The 27,071-nt window shown below is 36.8% G+C and overlaps 2 protein-coding genes across 6 annotated transcripts in view; both read right to left on the bottom strand.

Moving 5' to 3' along the window:
* SLC71A1 (solute carrier family 71 member 1) overlaps positions 1 to 20,688 on the bottom strand; it is a 46,437-nt gene extending 25,749 nt beyond the window's left edge. Inside the window, exon 1 of one of the 2 annotated variants that reach the window (XM_027114461.1) lies at positions 18,847 to 20,688. In XM_027114461.1, coding sequence (XP_026970262.1) covers positions 18,847 to 18,954 — 108 coding nt within the window. In that variant the 5' untranslated portion in view covers positions 18,955 to 20,688. Of the gene's footprint in view, positions 1 to 12,352; positions 12,568 to 18,846 lie in introns of those variants that run through there. The other variant, XM_027114462.1, reaches the window with a different exon arrangement.
* An 808-nt stretch (positions 20,689 to 21,496) lies between these two features.
* SLC35A3 (solute carrier family 35 member A3) overlaps positions 21,497 to 27,071 on the bottom strand; it is a 43,934-nt gene continuing 38,359 nt past the window's right edge. For all 4 annotated transcript variants that reach the window (XM_027114469.1, XM_027114466.1, XM_027114467.1 and 1 more), the window contains exon 8: positions 21,497 to 25,276. In XM_027114469.1, the coding sequence (XP_026970270.1) occupies positions 25,186 to 25,276 (91 nt within the window). In that variant the 3' untranslated portion in view covers positions 21,497 to 25,185. The remainder of the gene's footprint in view (positions 25,277 to 27,071) is intronic.

Raw genomic sequence — 27,071 nt, 5'->3', positions numbered from 1 at the left:
AAAACGATGCTACATCATTTTATAAAAATAGATGTCTCTCCCAACCTGCAGAATACAGGTACCTGAAAACCCCCTTGGTAGGAGAACCTGCAGTTGAGGAATCAGAGACAACAGAGGTGGGGTAGGGGCTGGGAGACATAAGAGCTGAAGGACCATGGCTGGGAATGAGTGTATTCATTCTCCTCATTCATTCAACAAACATTCAGAGTACCAGAGGTGCTGGGATTACAAAAACCAGTAAAACACACTCCTTGATCTCAAGGAGCTCACAGTTTAGAGAGGAAGAGGCCTCACTATAATCATCTGCTTATATGTAAATGCAGTAAAAGAGATATATACAAGTTAGGAAGCAAGGAAAGGTTACTGCAAGAAAATGAAGTAGTGTGGATAATCACATCAGAGAAAAAAAACCAGACGAAGTAGACAACGGCCATAACAGTTTAAGGCTGAAAGGAAGGCAGAAGAAGTAGCCTCTAAGCTTTGGTAAGGAGTTTTTCATCTTCACTCTAGAGATACAGGAAACCATTGAAGTTTTAAGCAAGAGAATGGTGTGATGAGACCTGCATTTTTCAATACATCACGATGATTTCCTAAAGGATGTAACAGGAGCAAACTGCATGCAGAAGCAGGCTATTAGAATCAGTTCAAACAAAAGGTGATGAGGGCATGACATAGGGGAGTGGCATGGATGCTGGAGGGGAGGGAACTGAAATAAGAATTTAGGATTTGAAACTGAAAGAATCTGATAAATGTGGGAGGGAGAGTCAAGAAGACTTCCAAGTTTTTAGCTTGGTTGTCTACTAGTGGAAGCTGGTAGCTTCCTAGCTCTTTTTTCCCCATGAGGCTCAGATTTACTTCAGATTCCATCTACAAGATAACCCTTGTACTTAAAACATTTCTATTGTCCTCTGAGGGCTGATTAAAACAATTAGTTAGCAGCAAATGTGATATTTGAAACCACCAGAGTAGGTGAGATGAAGTGTGAAAAGAGCAGTGGGCTACGACAGAGCCCCAAGAAACACCAAAATTTAAGTAGAGTTGACCCTTGAACAATGCAGGGGTTAAGGGGCACCGAGCCCCACACAGTCAAAAATCCATGTATAACTTTACAGTCAGCCCTCCGTATCCAGGTTCTGCATCTGTGGATTCAACCAACTGCAGATCATGTCGTACTGTAGCATGTATTTATTGAAAAAATCCATGTATAAGTGGACCCAGGCAGTTCAAACCCATGTTGTTCATGGGTCAACTGCAGTGGGCAGAAGAAAAGGAACCCATGAAGATAAAGGAACAATCAGAGAAACATCAGGAGAATCAAGAGAATACAGTGTCACATGACAAAGCAGCAGTTTTAGGAAGGAAGGGGTAATGCCCAGTACCAAATAGATAAGGTAAAAACAAATGTCCACAGGATTTGGTTAAGCTCCAAACTAGTTTTGTTCACCATCACACACACTCAGCATCTATTAAAATGCCAAGTAGAACTTCTCAGGGCCTTTAACATGCTAATTTATATTATATTATTTATATTATGAATCTCCAAGAAGATATTATTTTCCAAACTTGACCATGAAATCCTCTGTCATATAAGAGACAGTATCTCACCAACACTTGAGTTCCTTGGAAAACTGTCTGAGGAATACTGATAAAAAGTAAGATGATAATTTCATAACAATGTGTATAAATATACACATAGAGCCAAAAGCCTGGAAGTGGCTGCTTAAGTGAAGAACACTTAATCATTCAAGGACAGTGTTGGGAAAGCTTTGCAAAGGAATTAATAACATAGAGGGAGTAGGGATGGAGCAAAGTGAATGGCTACAAAAAAATATTTAAGAGGTAGAATAAGGACTCAGTCAGTGGATGACTAGATGTAGCAGAGGAGGGTAGAGAAGATCAAAGATGAAAAGATTTCAGTTTCTGCCTTGGTCAGCTGGACAGTGAAGAAAAGGGAAAGAATAAAAGATTAGTTTTAGGCATACTAGTTTGAGAAAAACACGTACAGCATTAGCTGAATTTAAAGAAAACAAAATGAGTAAACTATGCAAGAAATAGCAAAAGATTAATATCTTAACTAGGTAAAGCATTCATGAAAACCAATACAAAAGCACTATGATGCTATAACAATATAAAGAATATAAACAAATAATTTTAAAAATAGCTCATAACATTCTATCATGGAAATAACCAAACATTCAGTAAAAGCTCCACCACAAAGATGTTCACAGCAGCATCATTTATAATAGTAAATATGGAAATCTAAATGTTCAACCTTTAGTTACATAGCCTATAATCAAATCATGGTATATAAATTAGACAGAATAATATGCAGCCAAAAACTGTTTATTGATAATCTTTAATGACAAGTAAAAATGTTTATGGCAATGTTAAATTTAAAAAAATCAAAGGAGGATATAAAATTGTGTAATTTCAACTATGAAGAACAAAATAAAAACTCACCTCAATGTTAACAACAGTTATATTAGGTAGTGATTTTAAGTGACATAAAATTGTTTATTATGTTGTTCTGAATTTTCTAAATCTTTTCTAATAGTCATGACTGTACTTTAAATAAGAGGGGCTTCCCTGGTGGCGCAGTGGTTGGGAATCCGCCTGCCAATGCAGAGGACACGGGTTCAAGCCCTGGGCCAGGAAGATCCCACATGCCGTGGAGAAACTAAGCCCGTGCGCCACGGCTGCTGAGCCTGCGCTCTGGAGCCCGTGAGCCACAGCTACTGAGCCTGCACTCTAGAGCCCGTGAGCCACAACTACGGAAGCCCGAGCGCCTGGAGCCCATGCTCCATAACAGGAGAGGCCACAGCAATGAGAAGCCCGCGCACAGCAACAAAGAGTAGCCCCTGTTCACTGCAACTAGAGGAAGCCCGCGCACACAACGGAGACCCAACACAGCCAAAAATAATAAAATAAAATAAAATAAAATAAAAATAATCACCTCACGTCGGTCAGAATGGCCATCATCAAAAAATCTAGAAACAATAAATGCTGGAAAGGGTGTGGTGAAAAGGGAACCTTCCTGCACTGTTGGTGGGAATGTAAATTGATACAACCACTATGGAAAATAGTATGGAGGTTCCTTAAAAAGCTAAAAATAGAACTACCATATGACCCAGCAGTCCCACTACTGAGCATGTACCCTGAGAAAACCATAATTCAAAAAGAGACATGTACCATAATGTTCACTGCAGCTCTATTTACAATAGCCAGGACATGGAATCAACCTAAATGTCCATTGATAGATGAATGGATAAAGAAGATGTGGCACATATATACAATGGAATATTTCTCAGCCATAAAAAGAAATGAAATTGAGTTATTTGTAGTGAGGTGGATGGACCTAGAGTCTCATACAGAATGAAATAAGTCAGAAAGAGAAAAACAAATACCGTATGCTAACGCATATATATGGAATCTAAAAAAAAAAAAGGTACTGATGAACCTAGTTGCAGGGCAGGAATAAAGAGGTAGACACAGAAAATGGACTTGAGGAAATGGGGTGGGAGGGCAAAGCTGGTGCAAAGTGAGTAGCATCAACATATATACACTACTGAATGTAAAATAGTTGGCTGGTGGGAAGCAGCAGCATAGCACAGGGAGATGGACTCGGTGCTTTGCGATAACCTACGGGGTGGGATACGGAGGATGGAAGGGAGGCTCAAGAGGAAGGAGATATGGGGACATATGTATGCATATGGCTGATTCGCTTTGTTGTGCAACAGAAACTAACACAGTATTGTGAAGCAATTATACTCCAATAAAGATCTATTAAAAAATAAATAAAAATAAAATATTTTTTTAAAATAAATAAATAAGAGGAAAATGTTTTACTTATCTAAGAGAAAAACTATGTAAAAGATAGGTAGTTGCATATGCTTGTCCCTCCTAAGCCATTCTCTCATATTTCCCAGAGTTGGGGGAAAAAAAGTGTGTGCGTGTGTGCGTGTGTGTGTGTGTGTTAAGGCAGGGCAGGGAGAGAGACAGCTGCTTGCCCTAAGGTACTAGTAATTTTGAGAGTTGTATTATATCCATAGTCATCTATCCTGTTTTAAATGAATTCAAAAGTAATACAAGATCTTAATAAAACTGACAAATTTTTAAAATATTTTACTAATCTGGAATTACAGAAACTTCTAGGCAGGACTTTTGATGTTAAGTTTTAACGGAATACCGATCCATAATCAAAATTCCAGGACAATTTGGGAAGAATACAAGGGTCATGGCCTGGGCAGAAAGACTAAGGGAAGAGGGTTAACAGACAGGTAGGGGGCAAATATTTGACCAGTGCGTGGTTTACAGCATCAAGAGTAGAAAGTTCAGCATAATGAGATCATATCAACATATGACATTTGAAGATTCTCAAAAGAATTAAGAGGTACACAGTGGAAAATTCTGAAGGAGACAAATTTGAACATAAACTAATACGTACCCAACCCCAAATGCCAAGATATTCCGCCTAAAAGCGTAATAATTACTATGCCAAAAGTCCATTCAGCTGAGTAATTTCCCTCTTATGGAGGCATGAGAGATGATTCCATGGCAGTCACCTCTAACTTCAACCTCAGAAGTCAGGGACAATCTCCTTTAACCCCACCTCCACCCTCCAATCTAATTCCATTTCCCAAAGCATACTTTCCATTGGTAACATATTTGGTTTCATCATCTAGGCTTTTGGCTAAGCCTTTTAAAAATCTACTTATTTAGTCTTCTATAACACTAGATAACTTTTACAAAGTTATATTTTGTTTTGTAAAGTACCTATTTCATTTTATTTAACTTAAATTTACCTTTTTCAAGCTCACGCTCTCTGAGGCAAGCCCTATGCTTTATTCTTCTACAATCTGGAGCATGTGGTACATGCATAGCACAAAAGGGTTTAATAAGTGTTTGCAGAACTGAAATGAATTACTCTGTAAGTCTCCTCTACCTATCACTTTAGGCATTCAGTATATGGTTACTGTATTTAAATATTGTTAAAAGGGCAATATATTCATTAATTAAATTTGCAACTTCCCCTATTAACTCCCTCCTCTATACTCTTATTGTCTGCTACTGTATCATCTATCACATGGGTTTACTGTACACATACATGAGATTAAAATAATAAAAAAATCACTAAAGACTTAGAATGATTTAAATTCATAATCTTATTTACCCCTTCTAACCTTTCAAGTTAGATACTGTTATCTCCATTTTACAGTCCAATACAGCATATAAGAGATGGATCAGTCAATCCAGGCAACTGCAAAGCCCACCCAAGTCTGGAGCTACACTCGTTGCAGTAGTTACACTGCATATATTACCACAGACTGTTACTTAAGAGTAGGGATCCAATCTTAACCATCTTAGTATCGCAATGCATAGCTCAATGCCTAGTATAGAAAGGGTATTTCATGCTCATGGACTGACTGATAACCCTTGTCATGAGAGTCAGTAGCTGTTAAATGACTTAAGTCACTTTACCTCTCTTAGCAGTTAGGGGTAAACTATTAATTTCTTACCTAAATCCTCATCTAACTCTCAAATTCCACATCTATGATTGTCCAATCAATATGAGTTTATGAATCCAGCAGTTATTGTGGGGAATATGGACTTTAATAACTTATGTTATATTCCTATCAATGAATCAGGGACTTACATGGGTTGTTGGCCAGGAGAAAGAAGTAATTCCACCAGTAACTGGGCATTACAATCCTTTTTATTAAATAGAATGTTATCATGTGAGTAAACCATGAGAATAAGCCAAACTGAGGATCATTCTTCAAAACAAAGGCTTAGACTATTAAAAATGTCAATATTATCAAAAATAAACAAAAAGCTATTCTAGACAGAAGAGACATGGCAACTAAATGTAATAATTAAATTCTGCATCCAAAAAAAGACTATAAAGGACGTTATTGGGAAAATTGGGGAAATGTGACTGGCCTATATATTACACAATATTATTGTATCAGTGTTAAATTTTCTGAATATAATGATTATATTGTGGTTATGTGGGAGAATATCCTTATTCTTAGGTGATGCATCCTGAATGTTCTAGGGATAAAGTGTCATGATGTCTACTACTAACTCAAATGGTTCAGAAAAAAATGAAAAAATATATATAGAGAAAGGAAAATCAAATGTGGCAAAATGTTAACAATTGCTGAATCACAAATCTATGGGATGGGCAAATAGATACTATGCTATTCTTGCAACTTTTCTGTAGTTTTGAAAATTCTCAAAATAAAAGTTGGGGAAATAAAAAACACAACGAAAAAAAATAAGGTATGAAGGAGAATAATTTTGAACTTAGAATTTAATACTGACAAGTTATCAATCGAGAATGAGGATAAAATAAATCTTCAGAAAGAAACACTGAATTTTCTCTGAACAATATATAACTAAGTTTACTAAAATAATTTAATGTAAAAGTCTTACACAAAAAAAGACAAAGATTCTTAATTATAGACATCTAAGACCTGGAGCTTTTCATGGAAGAACACTAAAACAAAAATTTCTATAGAGAATACCGTAACTACAGAGCTGCTTTCCTGGGATCCTGACACATTATGGAATAACTGGAGGAAATAAGGCTTTACTACTAGTATTTGGCATCATGTTTCCTCTCTCACAAAGTCAGCTGGTGTTTTCTTATTTTCTATGACCTTAATCAGGCAAGGCAAGGTTTACTACATTTGTGAACAAAAAGAAAACTGATCCTTTATATCCTGAAAGTATGAATCACCATAAACATGTAGAGACACCATTATACTAATTAAGTCACTTTGGCTTAATTTGCAGCGAGACTTCAGAATTATTTTATGGATACATTATGGATCAATTTAAAAGAGATATTCAATATTTGTATATTACAGAAGTGAAGAGGTATTGGTTAGATTGCCCCTAAACAGAGTGGAATACACTTCCTATAAATATTCAACAAGAGTATAGTGAGGGGCTTCCCTGGTGGCGCAGTGGTTAGGGGTCCGCCTGCCGATGCAGGGGACACGAATTCATACCCTGGTCCGGGAAGATCCCACATGCAGCGGAGCAGCTGGGCTCGTGAGCCATGGCCGCTGAGCCTGCGCATCCGGAGCCTGTGCTCCGCGGCGGGAGAGGCCACAGCGGCGAGAGGCCCTTGTACCACAAAAACAACAACAACAACAACAAAAAACAGTATAGTGAGATCAAGTTTTACTCTTAAAAAAATAAAAAAGGTTTACAGCTTGAGATTGTACTGCTTTGAGGTAAATTTTGAAAAGATAAGTAACATGACAATCTATTGCATCCCTCTCCATTCTTGAGGGGAAAATATGCGGCTGACTGTTAAATCATTACGTTAAGTGCTTATCCCCATGAACACCGAATTGGTTACACAGTTCATATGACTACAAACTAAACTCACTAAAAAGGTAAAATAAAATTAAAAAACCCCCATCAACACAAAAATCAAACTGTCACCAAAGTCTAAGACGGAGCCTAAGCTCAAGACCGGTCTCAGGGTAATCTCTAATTACTCAATTTATAGAGCTAAATGATAAAATATAGACCACCTCTTGTTTTAAAAAGACTCCCTAAGAAGTATTTCCTGTGGTAGAATTCATAACTGTATCTATACACTATTGAGAAAGTAGACCTATTATTAAGAATAAGCTACTATATCTGGCTCTGAAAGAAATAAACCCATTTCAGGGATCTTGATGCGCCCTGGCTGAAATGGTCACCTGTTACTTTAATTGACACTTCTAATTCAAAAAAATGCCAAAAGACAACTCAAGCTTTTAAATAACTGAAAATTTTAAATCATATATACTTATCAGAATGATACTTGAGAAAAGCTATTCTTTTTACTTAACTTCAACACTTCAACCGTAAGTGAATTTCCACAGATGATATTGGAAAGCAGGTCTTCAAACTATAGTAAGACAAACTGGAAATATAAACTGAGAAAACTGTTTACTAATTTACCCTCAAACACACTAACCTAAAGCAAATGTTGACTCAAGGAGGTAAGGAGGTAAGTCATTCATGGTTCTGCCTGCCACAAGCTTGCCAAGGACATATATACATCCTGATGTTTCTAGGCATGCTCTACTGATTTCAAAGAACAGCTGCTTTTTGAAAGGTACCATGGCCCTCTTCATGGCTTGCACTCTAGGAACCAGAGGCTGCTCTCTGGGGGCTACAAAGAGCTATTCTGCAACTCCTTCAGCCATCCTAGCAGGTGAAGAGTGCAAATGATCAGAGCTTAGGTCCAGACATTTGAAATGATTTTTGACTCCTACTTATTCTGATTAAAATCAGAGATATCAGGAATAAGTATCTGGTGCTCTGCATCTCTGGGCATATCTGAAATGCCAATTTTACTTTTTTTAGGTACTTCCAATAAAGCAATACACATATGCCTTGCTTTCTATCTAATTTTTAAAGTCATTTTACCAATTCACTTGTGAAAAAAATGGACATTTTTCACTTTGTCAGAGACGCAGACTCACAACTGTATTCACAAAACAATAAAGATCACAATACAAAACAAAGAAAACTTTAAAAAATCATAAGGAAAATTCTATCTTTGATAATACAAATAACTCGTGTAAGTAATTCTTTGGCTCTTAGCCTCTACCAAGAATACTTATAAGCTATCTGCTAATACATGGTAATGATTTAACAACAAAACCCGAAATATTCTAAAATGTCAGAATGCACTTTCAATTCAACTGTCCTAAATGGTCTGCAATGAATAAGAGATGTAGCAAAATGTTACATACATTAAAACATAATTAAACACTGTAATCCTATGTGCTGATGTTTCAAAAAGCAAAATCACCAATAATGTCACAGCTACTTTCATCAGTAAAATGGTATAAGTAGATGATTAAGTAAATATTTATTGAATTTAACCTGTGAAACTATTCTTTAGTTACTTATGTTGTTTTCATATAGAACAACTGTTCTTAAACTTTCAGGAAATATGGATCCTTTTGTGGAATCTCCCTAGAAAAATGTGTAGTCAAAGAAAATTTTGCAAACAACTTCAGGGTGAACAGACCCAAGTTAAGAATTCCTGATACAGAATCACACACCTTCACGTAATTTATCTTAATTGTGTACTACTCAAATGAACAACATAACAGTCAGCCTTACCCTGGCTTCAGCGCCAACTGAAATACAATTTCAAGAAAAAAACATTTAGTTACTTATGATTAACCTGGTTCGATTAGAAGGGTTCACTTCTTCAAAACTGTTAAAAACTACAATAGGTATGTGCTAAGCTTTTGACAAATTAACAGCTCATTACTAATTTTGTTTATGAATATTACAACTGGTTGATCAAGCTTACAAAGATGCCATTAGCAGAAGGACAAAGCAAAATAATCTTAACATTGTTGAACACTAGGAAGAAAATGGAAGGGGATCAGGTCAGTACCATTGGCCAGGGATGTGAAATACTGTTCAGAGCCTGTCATGTATGACCATATAGCCTCAGACACATGGATGTTCATAACAGTAGTCCGACCAATTTTTAAGTAGAGAGGTAGAGAAGTAAATGTCATTTTAAAACTATTTTTATGACTATAATAATTATGACTACTATAATTTCACTTACAGCTAGAGTAGATTAAAATACAAATACTGCAAAATATTACCCTGGCACTTCTAGAAATATAAATATCTCCTGATTATATATGGGAATAAATAAAATTACACTAAAAAATCATCTTAAGGGCTTCCCTGGTGGCGCAGTGGTTGAGAGTCCGCCTGCTAATGCAGGCAACACGGGTTCGTGCCCCGGTCCGGGAAGATCCCACATGCCGCGGAGCGGCTGGGCCCGTGAGCGGGCCCGTGAGCCATGGCCGCTGAACCTGTGCGTCCGGAGCCTGTGCTCCGCAACGGGAGAGGCTGCAACAATGAGAGGCCCGCGTACCGCAAAAAAAAATCATCTTAAGAATGTGCTACTAGACACATTTTTAAAAATCACTTTAAATGTGTTTTTATCACTTTAAATTCACATAGTAGGCCCTGTAGGATTAAAAGATGCATAAACAAAGTCCCTATTCTAAAGAGGTGTCCAGTGCTCTTAGAATGGAAAGTTCAGCATAAGTGTACAAAGATGATAAATGATAATACCCCCATGCCCACATCCCTCAAAAGAAGCTTTCATTTATTTTATGATGGGGTAAAAACTGTATTTTGTGTCCAAAAGCAAGCTATGAATTCACTACAACCTCAGTAAATATCAAGATAAAAAAAAAAATATCCTCTTCCAAATCTCCCAGGATTTAATTGCTATAAAGCGAAATTTAAAAAGTCAGAGGTAACAAAACTGAACTTTACAAGGTAAAAGGTGTGTTTCTTGAAAACAGCTTCATTCTTATCTTTCATAAAAAAAAAATAATAATAATAATAATACTAGGAGCTTCCCTGGTGGCGCAGTGGTTAAGAATCCGCCTGCCAATACAAGAGACGTGGGTTCGAGCCGTGGTCCGGGAAGATCCCACATGCCGCGGAGCAGCTAAGCCCGTGCGCCACAGCTACTGAGCCTGCACTCTAGGGCCTGCGAGCCACAACTACTGAGCCCGCGAGCCACAACTACTGAAGCCCGCGCGCCTAGAGCCCCTGCTCTGCAACAAGAGAAGCCACGCAATGAGAAGCCCGTGCACCGCAACGGAAGAGTAGCCCCCACTCGCCACAACTAGAGAAAGCCCGAGCGCTGCAATGAAGACCCAATGCAGCCAAAAATAAATAAATAAATTCATTTTAAAAATTACTAATCTTAAATATCACTTGCTTTTACAAAATACAATTCTTTGATGCTTCAATTTTTAGATTGTAGATGAACTTAAAATATCAAATCCCTATGATTGACAAAGGCAACCAGTATTCTTTCAAGCTATTTCTCTCCCCACATAGTAGTTCTAACCAACTTGGTCAAAAGAGCCATGACAATTCATAACTGACTTAATCAAAATAATGTTTTAATTAATTAAATAATAAATTAAATACAACAAAAAGATCTGAAGACTTGAATTTCAAAGTTTCTTTTTTCACCAAATGTCAAAGCTATGACATCTATGGATTTGACAGTTAACTAAAAGTATATTCTGAAATTGCTACATATGTCCCAAGCTTTCTAAATTTTAGCATAACTAACTGGGCCGTATTCTGAAATGTCAAAAGAAAGTTGTCTCTGATTTCAAATGAATTTAGCAAATCCTCAATGGCGACCTAATTACATATTTAGCACTATGCTAGTAGCTGAGGGCTCCAACAAAACACAAACAAATATGGAAAAAAGGAACCATTTCTGCACATTTCTCGGAAAAGTGAAGTATGTATTTCACCTTTGCATTCTATTTCGGAACGTGATATCAAAGAATGCAACAAAGACCAGAGAGTGTAGCAACGGAGAATTTTCAGCTAAAATAAAAAGTATAGGCGAGTTATTGTCAATTAAAAGGCCTACGTCCCCTGCCGGTTAACAGCACAACGCATAAAGTTGACTGTGATGACAACTGTTTCTAAAAAGCAAAATTTTTTTCCTTGCCCTCAATCTGTCTTCCTTTCAAAGGTCTTCCAATCCTCAGGCCATGATCAACTCTACCTAGTATTTTCTGTTTTAAAATACACCAGGTGATTTTAAAACAACAGGGTGATGGCTCTTCTTTGAAAACTAGCAGATTGAAGTCTAGGCCCCAGGTGTCCTCCGTCACGCTCCAGACTGCGGGAAGTGAGGAGCAAAGCCCACCTTCTGACAGTGTTTACCGTACTGGAAGCAGCCAAGAGCAGGAGCACTGACCCAGAACGCTGTGGAAGAAGAGAGCGAGCGCACTACGGGGCCCCAGTGGGGTCGCCGCGCCAGATGCCACCCGGTTAGCAGCATATGGGAGGGCAGGGATTGCTCCCGGCCGCTTCCAGAGCGCGGCCACGGCCTCGCGGGGCCTGGACGGCGCAGGCGAGGCTGCGGAGGCGAAGGGGACGGCGGAACCAGCTACGACCCGGCGACCCGGCGGACCGGCCGGCAGCGGAGCCCGGCGTCGATTCCTCCCCGCGGCTGAGGCACTCGTGGGCTCAAGGCCGCAGGGCCTCCAGGGGCGGCCAAAGGAAAGGGTGGCAGGTGCGGGAGAGGCGGGCGGCTTCTCCATTCGAGAGGACGGGCCCCGGAGGCCTCAGACCGGGGCGAGGGAGGAAAGCCCCTGGAGCACAGGCACTGGGGGCCCGGGAGCCCGAGACACCGGCACCGCGGGAGGGGTGAGGGAGGGCAGGGGCAGTCGGGGGCGGCTGCAGGCGTCAGCGTTAGGGGCAGAAAGAGATCCGGGCCCCAGAAGACCCTACCCGGCGCGGTACCCCAGCTCACCGTGCCTCCGTCCTTAATGATAATTTTCTTGGCCAGCATGATACTGCGGTTCGCGGCCCGTTTCTTCTTCTTCCCCTGGGTCATTTTACCATCCTCGATTCCTGGCGTTGCTGCAGCCACTCCCGGGGCGGCCGGCCCCAGCGGCGAGTGCCGTCCCGCCACTACTGCCGGGCCGAGCCGCTCGGGGCGCCCGCCGCCATCTTGAAGGCCCGGCCTGCCTCAGGCGGCGCGTCACATCGTGCGATCGGTCGACCAGCCCGCCCCGCCCACGTGACGCGCCCCGCCCGCTCAGCCGCTGGGCAGTCTGCGCCCGCGAAGGGAAGCCCCGACGGAAGCGGGCGGCGCGCGGCCGAGGCAGCCGGTGGAGGGAGCGGCGCGTGGAGAGATCCGTGTGCTCTCCGTTCACCAGCTCGCTCAGCCCTCACCGCAGCCCTGGGCGCTGGGGACGGTTATAGATCCCCTAAACAGAGGAAGAATTTAAGTTTCTAAAAGTTACCTACTAGTGGAAGTACAGCTGATAAACGGTTGCACTGGAATTTTAACCAGGTGTCCTCAACTATGAGGGCTGTCTCCAACTGTGTTCTAACCAACACCGGAACCGAAGGAAACGGTTGAAATAGTTTTACAGAAATAGTGGGTGACTGAAGGAGTAAAGATAAACTGAGTTTTCCTAGTCTTTGTCCTTCTGGTGCCGGGGGCGGGGGTAGAGAAAGCCTGGAGCTCAGCTGAAGCCCGCCTGTTTCCAGGAGCTCCCTGGCCCCAGGCAGGATCTTTTCTCTAATCCCTGCCAATAAAAATTTACATAGTCTAGGCCACTACCTGTTTTACCGTGTTGTTTAAAAATTAACGTTGTTAATTAACAGTTGTCACAAGTGGAGTATGGACTTCAAATTAAAGTATCACGATGTTAAATGTGCGATTACTGTGTTATGTAAGAGAATATCCTTTTCCTTAAGAAATATACACCGGAGTCTTAAGGAGTGAAGGAATGTGATGCATGCTACCTACTCTAAAATGGTTAGGAAATAGCATGTATGTATGTGAGAGGAGGGGGTTGAGAGTGATAAAGCAAAATGGCAAGGTGATAAAAAAAATAGTGAATTTCTGTGTGGTGGTTTTAAGATATCTTCACAAATTCAGTGATACTCTCTTCTGGAAGAGGAGGAGTCTAATTCCCCTTCTCCGGAGTGTGGGCTGGGCTTAGTGGCTCTGTTATCTAATAGGATATTGTAGAAGTGACTATCTGACTTCCTAGGCTAGGTCATAAAAGGTTCTGCATCTTCCCGCTAGCTTTCTCTTTTTCATTCACTCAGGACCCAAGTCTAGTGGAAACTAGCCGCCATGTCATGAGGACACTTAGGCAGCCTGTACTGAGGCCTTCCACCAACAGATATGTGAGGGAGTCATCTTGGAAGCCAGTCCTCCAGTCCTGCTCAAGGCTTTGGCTGACAGCAACCCATGCCAACATCCTGACTGCAACTTCAGGAAACCCTGAGCAATGCCTGCCCAGCTAAGCCACTCCTGGTTTCCTGACTCTCAGAAACTGTAAGATAAAAAGTACTCGTTTTAAGCCACTAAGCTTTGGGGTAATTTAGCACACAGCTATATAGATAACTAATACACAGGGTAAAGGGAATGTATGTTCTTGGTACTATTACTGCAACTTTTCTGTAAGCTTGAAATTATTTTAAAATGTTAAAAAATAAATTTGATTGAATTTTCTATTTCGATAACTGACTAGACCTAGAAAACAAATCAATTTCCATGGAAGGGAGAAGAAAGGCATTTTAGCCTGATAATTCAAGTTACATGTTTCCTCAATAAGTAAACTCAACATTTGTTTTAAAATATTCTCTTACTGAAACTGACTTGAAGTTCTTTAGAGAAAGTAAGATGAGATAGATTTCATGGTTAAATCCCCAGGAGTTTGTTTTGGATGGATAGAGAGGGCTGGTAAGATCATTTATTGTGTGGTTACTCTGACCTTTTTCAAAATCATACTTCATCTAGCTGCACCAGCTTTATCATCCTTAACAACTGATTATTGTTTAGTCATTCAAAAAAATATTTGAGGGCTTCCCTGGTGGTGCAGTGGTTGAGAGTCCGCCTGCCGATGCAGGGGACACGGGTTCGTGCCCCGGTCCGGGGAGATCCCACATGCCGCAGAGTGGCTAGGCCCGTGAGCCATGGCTGCTGAGCCTGCGCGTCTGGAGCCTGTGTTCCGCAACGGGAGAGGCCACAACAGTGAGACGCCCGCGTACGGCCAAAAAAAAAAAAAAAAAAAATTTGAGTGCCTGTAAGTGTCTGCCACAGTTTTACTAGACACTGGAGATACATCAATAGATGATATTTATGTACGTAGAGCTTAATTATACTGGGGGACAGAGTTATAAAACAAACACAAAATGAAGATAATTACAAATTGTGTAAGTGCTGTTGTAAAAAAGGTAATAAGAGAAATTTAGCATATATTGAATGTCCAGAATGTCTCAGGCATTGTGCTAGAAGAGCTGCAATAGTACACAAGAGATGACTCTTGTAACAGACTTACTGTGCATATACTTGTGGCTTTCTGTGTGATTTGGGGTTGTGAAGATTCACAAACTTTAAGTTAAGAGGTTGATGTGTCAGTTAGGGTTCTTTGGTTATAGTCAACAGAAACTAGCATTAGCTAACATAAGCAAAATGGAGTGATTTGGAAGGATCCTGGAAGTTCCCAAAATTAATGAGAAGGTGAATAATCAGGCTTGAAAACAGGCAAGAACCAGTATTTGGAAAGTTCATGAGAACACTTCATGAGGCACTTTGGAAGGGAGAGAAATCCCTTGGAGAGAAGGTCAAGTGGCTGAAGCTAAATATTCCTAAAGAAACAAGATTGTATGGCAGAATCCAATCCCCCCAAATGTGCCGTTTATTAAAGAAACTGCACTTTACCATACAAACAGAAGAGGGCCTCCTTAACTATGAAACAGTCACCTACATTCTTTCACCCCTTCCTCTGTAGAACAATCTGTTCTTGCTGATCCAAGAAAATCCTACATGTTTTACGAGGGACAGAAAAAGCCACCAAAACCCCATAAAAGGCTACTATAAAAGGAAAACAGAAAATGAAAACTTTTAAATTAATAGAAAATACTACCCTCTAGAAAATATGAAGCAGAGGAAAACTATATACATCACTCCAATATGAATTAAATATCATTAAATGAGCAATTGCAGATGTGAAAGAATGTAACAAACTGTTAAAAACTCAACAGGAAGATGAGAGTTGATCAAACTCAGGCAATTTACTGAAATAGTAAAATCATCTAAAAAATGAAAACTAAATTACAGGGTTCCTAAGAGAGAACAGACACACATGAAAATAAGGAACATGGAGGAGAGGAATAAATCAGCTATAAGGAAAAAAAGAGAAAATGACATGGAAAAAATTATCTGGGCCTCCAGGAAAAAAAAACAACAACAACAAACAAAGTTAATATTTTTTCCAAAGGGGGAAAAAAAATCAAATGGTGCCAGATTTCTTGACAATAACACCAAGCAACACAACAATGGAGCAGCATTTTCAAAAAAAACTCAAAGTGTGAGCCAAAGATTTTATAGTTCATCAAGCTGTACTTAAAGTATCTAGGCTCTAGAGAAATTTTAAACATGCTAGAACTTGAGGAATATTGTACTTACAAGCCCTCCTTGAGTACTCTACTAGAAGAGCTTCATCCAGCCAAGAGTTGACTGGGGAGCCTTCAGCTAAAGTACTGGTGAAGAGTATTAAATATACTTAAAATATATTTAATTTTATAACAAATGCAGGGACTAGGGTGAAAAAATAGTGTGTAAATGTTATATGTTCTAAAACATTTCGAATAGAAATAAGGCAACTAAAAAATATGAGAAGATGGAAGGAGTAGAATAAGTTCATTGGTTGTCACAAAGGCAATTAGATGGGAGTCAAAGAACATTTAAAACGGCAAATAGTAGAAGCTTAAACAAGCAAAAAGAGGTCTTTTATGGCATTACATAAAATGTTATCAGTAAAAAGGTAACCACTAGAACAGAAAACCCTTTCTAAATATAAAAAGAAATTTTAAAAGCAAGGAACACACTTCACATGGTGAAACGCAATAAATATAGCAATGTACACACTTTATTTTTTTAAAAGAAACAGGAAAGATAAACTAGCAACTAATGAAAATAATTATAGGAGGTGATTAGGAATGGGCTGGAGGCATAGGCATGGCAGCTTGGCTAATCTGAGTATACTTTTTATATAGTTTTAACTTTGAACCATGTAAATGCTTCACGTATTCAAAAGCAATAAAATTTTTAAATTAAATATGAAATTGAATACAAACAAAAACAAACTAAACTAGTTATATCACAGTGATAGCATAACCATGTAGAGAAAATAGTAATTTACATTAACTTTTGAACATGTACTCTCAGTGGGCTAGTCTAAGGACAAAGAGAGCTGCAAATTTTATTCAATATGTTTTCCATTAGTAATACTGGTATTGTAGTGCTGAAACATAAGCTATATAATAAAACATATAAGCAAATATGCTAATGTTACTCAGAACCAATATTTTCACTGTAAGAGAAAAGAGAGGCAAATATAAAATAAGAAAACAGCTTGTAATACTAATTTTTAATTGTAAACATTGATTTAAATTCATGAACTCTTAAAAATGTTATTTCCTAGCTCTGCCCACTGATATATGGCCCATAAGTAAATGGAGTTCAAATTCCATTCCCTCTAAAAGGAATAGATAGGGCTCCTTGGAGAAATAGCTGATATTCCCCAGCTTTGGAACAGGACAAGTACGAGGCAAGTCTAGAACATATTGTTGTACCTGAAGCGAGGAGGACCTCAGAGACTAATGTGATCATGTCTAACAGAACAGAAGCTAGCTTCTAGTGACCTCCACTGGCTACTGGCTTACAATATGAACATCAAAAGGAAATGTGACTGGGGAATTCCCTGGAGATGCAGTGTTTAGGACTCCACACTCTCACTGCTGAGGGCCTGGGTTCGATCCCTGGTCAGGGAACTAAGATCTCATAAGCCGTGAGGCGCAGCTAAAAAAACAAACAGAAAAACAAAACAAAACAACAAAACTGTGACTGTAATTAGCTACAATGTTTACATTGAAGATTAAGGACAGAGATCTGGGGAAAAAAAAGAGGACTTTGGGAACAAGAAAGGAGGGAAAATAGTCTTTTTAAAATAGAGGAATAGAAACTATATAATAAATGTAGAAGAAAATTAGAGAATTAAAAAATTTTAAATCACTATTTTGCACCTCAGTGTGATAAATGATTCAGTTAAGAATCATCAGTTGATGCTAAAACCATTGAGTGAAAGGCTGGTAGGAAAAAGAACATTCCCATGGTGCCAAAATACTACCCTAAAGAATACTAATTACTAAGGGGAGAAAATGACCTTTACAATGGAAAGATCTGTTAGTCACCACCTTGACTGAATGATTATCATCAATAATGAGACAATCTAGAATTATGTGTCTTCTAATGTGATACAATAGAAAACGTAAAAGATAATCTGAAATATTCTTTCCCAAAACATTTAACGTGAAGTTAATCAAACCTACAGACTTCCAGTTTGAAGGAAATGCAAAGAATAAAGGGAACAAATCAAGGATATTGACAGATCATGGATGGATGCCAAGTGACTTACACTCTTCAAAAAGTCACATCATGGGGAAAAAAAAGCCATTGGGGTACAGGGAAGGATCTTCTAGACTAAAAGAGACAATCAAATAGAAAGTATGATCCTCATCTGAATCCTGGATCAAAGCCAAAAAAACCTGTAAAAGGTCATTTTTTGAGACAACTGGAAATATCTGAATATGAACGTAGGTGATACAATAAAATTAAATTTTCTTAAGTGTGATAATGGGATTGAATTTAATTAGAAAAATGTCCATATTTTTAGAAGTGTCCTGATAAAGCTAGTATGGCAAAATGTTAATTGTTGAATTCAGGTAGAGGGCAAATGGGTATACTATTATTTCAACTTTTATATACTTTAAAATTTTTTCAAAATGAGAAGCTGGGGAAAATTTAAATTAAAAAAAAAAGGTCTTTTAACAATGCTTACTTTGTGAGTACACGGAGATGACCCATGAATTTTTCAAAACTAAGCTGACAATCATAGCATGATTGAAGTCATTAAAACGGCAATAACAGTATAAAAACGAAATATTAAAAGCAAAAACAGGGGAATTCCCTGGCGGTCCAATGCTTAGGACCCTGCGCTTTCAGTGCCGAGACCCAGGTTCAATCCCCGGTCAGGGAACTAACATTCCGCAAACTGTGCGGCGCGGCAAAAAGGCCTTTAAGGTGAATGGAGACAAATATAAAGTAATGAAAATTTGGGGCATTATATATATATAACATCCAAAGTAAGCTTCAGATTTTAAAAGTTTAGAATTCATAGCAGTATTCTGAAACAGCCGTAAAATGAAACATAAACTCACCTCTGTCCTTTTCTGTAATCCTATTAGCATCCAAGAAATATTACTGTTGCTATCTTTAAAAACCTGTTGAAGCAGCTTGCATATATTAGAAAAAGCACTTAGCATCATAATTTTTAATTGCTGTATTTACTATCCAAGCAAAATAGAATAAAATGGAACATAATAAAACTTCAGCCTAAAGGAGAAAACTTAAACCCTCAATTATTAGAAATTGTGTTTTTGTATATACAATGTTTTTTAAAAGAATAAACTCACATCCACAGATTTTGTTTAAAATATACAAGTGAAGTCTGATTTAACACATTTTAACTAAACCTTTTAAATACTTTACATTTAAAGTACATTTTTTTAGAGTGAATTTTCAGATGATTACCCCAAAACACTGTAACAGCATTCATTATTCTTTTAAATCCTCAGTAAGTTCAAGTTAAAAAAGGATGAACGTGTGTATCTCAGGTAAACTATTCCCAAAGGAGTATCATTACTGTTTGTTTTAAAGAAGTTACTTTTAACATATTAGAAACCCTAAATAAATGTAAATAAATGCATAAATGAAAAAACCTGATTAGATCCAATGGAGGGCTGATACTTAACCCCAATAAAGGATGACTGGAAATGTGGAGCTGTCAGTTAACAGTGAAGGCCTATTATGAGCCAAACTAAAGTGATGGCTACTGGTAATTTACAGTTAGCTCAGCGAGCACCCTTCTAGTTGCTAGATGGGATGCTGCCCAATTCATGAATCGTCAAAAAAGCCAATTAGATCTTCTAAATAAATAAAATTAGCTCAAAATTGTATGTTAATATACAGCATAGATTAAAAGTTTATAAATTAATTTTTAAATGTCTTTAAAGTATTCCAACATTTAATAAAATTGTAATTAAATATCAGAACTGAAAACTAAATAAATACTACATATGCTACTTAGCACTGTATCTGATTATGTTTTTCTGCCCTTGAGTCATGTTCAGAATCATTTCACAAAATTTCTGAAATTAAAAATGACAATGTATAAATGTCTCCATAAACAATTGTCATTGCTTGTGTCATCCTCATCAGTTCAGAAGAATGTGTATGAGAGACGAATGGCCACTGTGTAAGGAATTTGGCCTTACCCAGAGTTCTGGCCTTTATCGTCAGGAGGTCCCAGTGAGAGGAGTGTCTTTGTTATTCATATTGGGCTCCTCAAATCACATCTTATAATTTATGCTAACATGAGCCCCTAGAGCCTGATGTCAGCTAGTTCTCCAGGGAGGGTCAGGGCTGGAGAGTGAGTTCAACCATGTGTGCAAAGAATCTATCAATCATGCCAAGTAATAAAACTTCAGTAAAAATCTGAACACCAAAGCGTGGGTGAACTTTCCCGATTGGCAGTACTTGCGTGTAGTATCATAAATTGTGGCCAGAGTATATAACATCGTCTAAGACTCCACAGGGAGTGGACAATTGGAAAGGACGACTGGAGTTTGGACCCCTCCTAGACTCTGCCCTATGTGTCTCTTCCTTTGGCTGGTTCTAACTTGTATTCTTTCTCTGGAATAAATGTGATTATAATAGCTTTCAGTGAGTTCTTTCTAGTGAATTATTGAACCTGAAGGTGAATTTGGGAAACCTCTGAATTTATAGTCACCAAGACACTCTACTATAGTACAATTTCAAATCTTTGGGATTTGAAATTCGGCAATTTATTTCCTCTGATATTTTCTCCTCTGGAATGTGTATGTAATCAATCCTGCTTTGAAAAAATTCTCTTTTTAAGAACAGTAAGAAAGACAATCATGATTACTAACACTGGTCACTATCTGACTGTGTTGAATGGCAGTGGTATCTATAAGATTTAGATTATGAGGCGTATTTGCATAGCACAGGATTCAAGGATTTTGATATACTTTCAATGAAAGTATTATAAAAAAAAATATTTAAAGATTTTCAGCTAGTGCTTCTGAGAAGATACCAAAGAAGGGTATACATTTTAATGCTGATATTATTTTAGTAACATTTTAAAACAGCATTTTGTACAAGGCTACTTCAGTAATAAAGGTGGAAATAAAATCCTTTATATTGCTTATCATTTGATCTCTATGCATTGAATTGATAGTCACAATAGAAACAATTATATTCAAATTATGAAGAAAACTGGGAATTTCCTGGCGGTCCAGTGGTTAGCACTCCGTGCTTCCACTGCAGGGGGCACGGGCTTGATCCCCGGTCGGGGAACTAAAATCCTCCAAGCCATGCGGTGCAGCCAAAAAACAAATATGAAAAAAATATATACCGATTACTGTAATTTCTTAACTTTGAGGCTAGCAAAGAGATAATTTATTTAAAGCAAAAAAATTTTAGACTGGTATCATCATACAGGTAGAGAAATTCTAACGAGTTTAAATAAAATCCAGTCTTTCATGCTAAGGCATAGGCTAGTAAAAAGGAAGATCACACACATGATAAAGGTAACTAGAGAGGTAGGGAAAGGCTCAGTGAGTCATTTTTGATATATAGAGAGGAGACTAATTCATGGTTAAGTCAAGCACAGGTGAACAGGGAAACAAGGAAATATAGGGAAAAATTTACATAGTTATGAAAATAATCTATTTCCATAAATCTACTGAATAGATAACTGGATACCAAAAAATGACAAAGAGAAATTTATCAATTAAAAAGCCATTTAACAAAAGACCAATTTACAGATTCCTTTGAATTATGTCCATAAAAAATTTAAATATACAAATCACAGCCCCAAACCCAAAAGAATCTTCCTAAACAAAGGAAATACACATATAGACAAATTCAGAATCCAAATCATTAAAAAAATAGTTTAAAAATCACAGTAAATTATATCTTATAATAAGAAATAAAAAACCAAAATGACAGTTATATACAATTGTTAAAGTTTCAAAATTTCAATGATGGAGCAATAGTACCATAATTTATTTAAATAAGTTCTGTTCACTAATACTTGTATAATATACCTATTTTAATATTCTGTTAGATAATGGATTTAAATAGCAAATGTTGAAACAATGAAAAAATTGAATTATATTCTTAAAACATCCTAATGTTGCCTATGTGTCCAAAATTGTGAATTACAGTAATGTCCTCCAGAAAAGTCAGGTATTTGGTAAAGCAAGGCACATAGGACCAGGTTTTGATAAAGGTGCTTTTTCTTTGGTCCTATAATTACTTTAAATATGCTACATATCTGGGAGATCCTTAAGATGACTTTCGATATAGCATAAATAACTTTCATAAACTCTTTCTTATGTAGAGCATACATTCATATGTAATTAAATATTACGACAACGAAAGTGTAAATAAAATGAGTGATGCTAAACCCTGTTTTTAAAAACAAAACAACTCAGGTGACTATACAATGACATTTTAAAAGTCTAATAATTTGATATGTAGGAAAAGTGTATCAATTCTTAAGGATAGTTTGTATTACACTAAGTCTACTGAGCACAAAGTCAATTAATTTCCACTCATATTCTGTCTCTTTAGATTCTAGTTTAAATATCAAACCACCTTTCCTTCTATGAAATTGTGACATTCAATATAAATTGATGTAAACATTTAAGTTTTGCATCTCTAAACTACATTTTCCACCATAAAAGTAGTCTACAATGTCTCTAAAAATCACTTATTATAGAATTGATAATATTATTGTGTTGATACATCTACATGTTGCATTTCAAAATTTTCTTCCAAAATACCATATTCTTAAGTTTTATAGAACTATCAGTTGGCACTCTTCTCCCATGAGTTAGCACATTTTTATAATGAACAAAGTAGTAACATGTAAACTCTAAAAAGTATAAGAATTTAAATAATTAAGGAGGCATCATTATAAAAGATTGATACAATAAGGCTTCTGGAGGTCATCAAAATATACAGCACACACAGAAGAAAACAGCATTATCTGTATATATGACATGATCTAGGATACAGGTCCACCTTCTCAAATATGATTATTTCTTTATGAATCACAAACTACACAACCAAATCTCTAATAACGTTTTCAAACCTACTAGAAAAGCAAAATATAAATTATGCCTGTCTAATAAAAGTTTGCTTTGCAAATAGACTATTTTGCCCTTTCTCAGAACTCTTGAGTACATTTTATAAACTTTGGTGGGAATCTTGAAAATTGTGTTATTTTGGACACCTGAAATATATATTACTATTGTAACTAACACGTCTGATGTCCAATAATTTGCTGTATCATTTTTTGAAGTGTTAAAATTGAGACTAAACCTGAATTAACAATTAATTATGAATACACACTGAATTAACACATAAGTACCCAACCAGTACTTCAGTGTGAGCTGAACATAAATCTTTATATTTAGTCTTGAATTCTGTGCATTATAGGATTTAGATGTCCCTTAGAAGTAAGTAATAAGATGTAAGCCTGAATGTTGTTACAGTCTAAAAACACCATTCTCAAATTGTGGTAAAGTTATTAAATAAATACTCTACAAGGTGGTCACTGAAAGTCGTAAGTCAGAGTTCCAGAAAGTTTGCTTGGTGCCAACTTGGAATCACCAGCAGATCAATTTAAAATACTTTGTGATTTTAAGCATTTTTTAAAACTCTGTATGGAATATATTAGGCTTTTGTCCTGTAGAGGCTAGGTTTGCCTCAGCAAAGTAACACAGCCAGTCCTAATTAGCCAAGAATAGCCAACAGTTTGTAACATAGTATTTTTCAGCCAAATTTTGTTTAACAAAATCCATTAGAATTATATAAAAATATTTATTTTTTACAGATTTATACTATTAGAACAGGAGACTTTTAAAAATATATAATGTATGAAAGAAAAAAATAAATTCCTATACATAATAGGTAATTCTGTCTCTAGTCAATAATTAAATTAAACCCATATTCCAATTTTAGAAAGTATTTGTGCCCACCTGTTCATTTGATCATTTCTGCTATATTTTCTCTCCCTGAACCAATTTATTAAATAACTCATGTAATTTGCAATCTCAACTCCAGTGCTAATCAAAGGGAAAGGAAACCACTATTGTAAAGCAAAGCTGTGGCTCCTTCCTGGCAGCTTTTGTAGGGTCACAGAAAGGGAATTCAGAATTCAGCTGCCTCTCCCAGACATGCATCAGAGAATTCCTGGGAATGGTGGGTTTATGAGAGGCCTAGAAAGTTCTTCTGAGCAGCCTTGAATTTATACTTACAGTGCCATTTAAAATAATGTAATATCATGGCAATCTGGAATGTCTCCAAGAAAAGTCATTTTGGTCTCAATTTATTGACATCTGTACTACTATTTTTTTTGGTTTTGTCAACAGTTGTACATTAAAAGAAGTTTTTACAGATCAATGAGTAAAATATTCATCTAAAAATGCTCTAGTTATTATACAGTATATGCTTTGATAGTTCAAAATTCTCCAAATGGAGACATTAGACAATAATTATTATTTTAAATTATTATGAGTATTTAAATTACATTTTAAAACTTTAATGGAAATTAACACACACAGAAATTTATTTTAAAGTAATATTAAGGATTTATCTGATTTACAGAAAAGAAATACAATTAAGAGATTAAGGACAAAACTCCATTAGTGTAAAAGTAACTGGCTACTATCTAGCACAGGAACAACTGGATTGCTTGCTTCCAGCAGTTCTGAAGCACTAAAAGATCTTAAAATGTAGATGGAGAAATAGATGTGTATATTTCTTTACATTAAATTTAAATATGAATTTTATTGTCTGACAAATCAGACCCAGAATGTTACTTTATCAATTTTTATGCAGTTGAACATTTGCAACATATAGCAATCTTTTGTTTAGTAATCTTCTGTATAAATATAAAAATCTGAGATACATGAAAATGTTTTTCAAATCATCCTATTTCTTCACAGCTTTATAGGTAATTATAATTTTCAAACTTTGAATATCCATGTTATTTGATATATCTGTACAGAAAGAGTAAGATAAAAAACATTTAATAAGATTAAATATATCTAATTTGCAAAATTGATGTCTGACATTTGTTGTGTGCTCTTGCAAAGAATGCATAGGATATTTCTGCAGCAATCAAAAACATAAAATCTTTTTAAACTCAGATTTCAAGTTTCCTCCAATAATTATTCTAATCCCTGGAAATACTTTCAAGTTTTGATTTCTTGATGCAATAGGCATTTTGTTACATATACATATATTTTATCCTTAAACTTTCATATTTTCAAACCATTTGAACATTATGATCAGATTCAGCATGATGATTTTTTTCTTAGAATCTGTAGAAGTCCTCTGTGCAGGATTAATGTTGAGATTCCTAGTGCACCATTGTGAAAAACCAGATAAAGACAGTATTACCACTATGCTTTAGTGGGATTTCCTGCAGGTTTAGGATCATAACCATATAGGAAAGTAGCTGTTATTACAAGGATGGCTCCAAGGAAAAAGACACTAAATAGATGAAGAAGAAATGAAAAAGAGAAAATCAGATTAAAAACAAAACAAGTTATATTTCTTTACTATAAAAACAAATATAATTTGGGACAAAATGTTCCAGTAACATAGCTAACAAATACTGAGTACTTACTACATTCCAGATATTTAGCTAAGTGTTTTACATGCATTATCTCATTTAGTTCTCACAACAACCTTATAAGGAAGGACTAGCACTGTCCTCATTTGTTTATATATGAGGAAACAGGTTTAGAGAATTTAAATAATTTGCTTAAAGTCCCACAGCTTGAAGTGGGAGATAGAATTCAAACTCAGGTATGTTTAACTCTAGAGCCAAGCCTGCACTTTCATCCACTGTGCTATACTGTAGTCTCCCAAAGCAAAGATGTATAAAAGGTTGTATTTCATCTTTTTTCAAAACCATTTTTTAAAATCGAAGTATAGTTAATTTACAATATTGTGTTAGTTTCAGGTATACAGCAAAGTTATTCAGTTATACATATATGTATATATAGTATTTCATTGTAATGTGCCTTTTGCCTATAATACATTGAATAATAAGAGATCTCGATTTTTTTAAAAATTTGAATATATAAAGGGAAAATTGCATTCTTTTCAAACCACAGTAAAGTTCAGTTTAAAATACAAGGTAGTAATAAACAAAACTCAGGATTTTTATAGGATGTTTTACAAAAGGAAATAAGACTGAATGCAGGAAGACTTGGTTTCTTCTTTAGTTTATCTATCCATATATATAATATACCTTACTATAAACAGGAAATGAATTTAAACTGGTACTGGAACTCAAACTGAATGTAAACTGGAATATCAGTCTTAACTTTTAACATGTATATTCTTCAAAGTGCTGTCACAGGGACATGAATTAGTCGTGCTTTTACAGTTTTTATTAACAGTTTGAAATCACTCCCCTGCCTCAAAAAAAAAAATGTTCTATAAGGGAAAAAGATCACTAATCCTTATTATGAGTTAAAGGGCCCTTCATAATATGGTCCTTCCAACCTTATCTCCCACACTCCACCCCACCCCATCTATAATTCAGCCACTCCATTTAGTGAACACAACATGCCTTTCAGGGCAGTATCCTTGTAGATGCTATTCCTCTCCCTGCAGTGTCCCTCCCAAGAAAACTGCTTATTCATAACAACTCAGGTCTTAAGTCTCCAAGACTAACTCCCTTAAGCAGAGTTACTCTATGGTAACACTTTATCACACTGTAGTAAATAATGTGTTATTTACATTCTGCTCCCCTGCTCAACCATGTGTTCCTCATTCATCATTATATTCCTAGTACCTAGCATATATAGGGAGCTTAATCATTATCTGTTATGATAAATCTAGTGTTGACTTGATGCAGATGTGTAACTTTTCAAACGCCTTGAATACATATATACATATAAGATTAAGAGAACATAAAACTTCCTATAATGTAAATATCTTGAAGAAAATTACTACCACAGGAATATTTGGTAACTATTTAGGCTGCATAAGCTTCTGACTGAGCACTTTCTTTGTCAATCATTATGAGTTTCTCTTAACTTTCCAGAAATCTGGAATTGCATAGAATCACATGCTCAGTTGGAAAGTTGTCTGATCCAACTTTCTACCCACCGTAGGAACCCATTGTATGATATTTCTAACAGGATCTACTAGACCAGGGGTCCCCAATCCTGGCCTGTTAGGAACCGGGCCGCACAGCAGGAGGTGAGCGGCAGGCAAGTGAGCGAAGCTTCATCTGTATTTACAGCCGCTTCCCATCACTTGCATTACTGCC

The sequence above is a fragment of the Aethalodelphis obliquidens genome, unplaced genomic scaffold (assembly GCF_003676395.1).
Source record: "Aethalodelphis obliquidens isolate GAN/ISIS:26980383/991018 unplaced genomic scaffold, ASM367639v1 scaffold13, whole genome shotgun sequence".
Lineage (NCBI taxonomy): Eukaryota > Metazoa > Chordata > Mammalia > Artiodactyla > Delphinidae > Aethalodelphis > Aethalodelphis obliquidens.
This window is presented reverse-complemented; position numbering and strand designations above follow the sequence as displayed.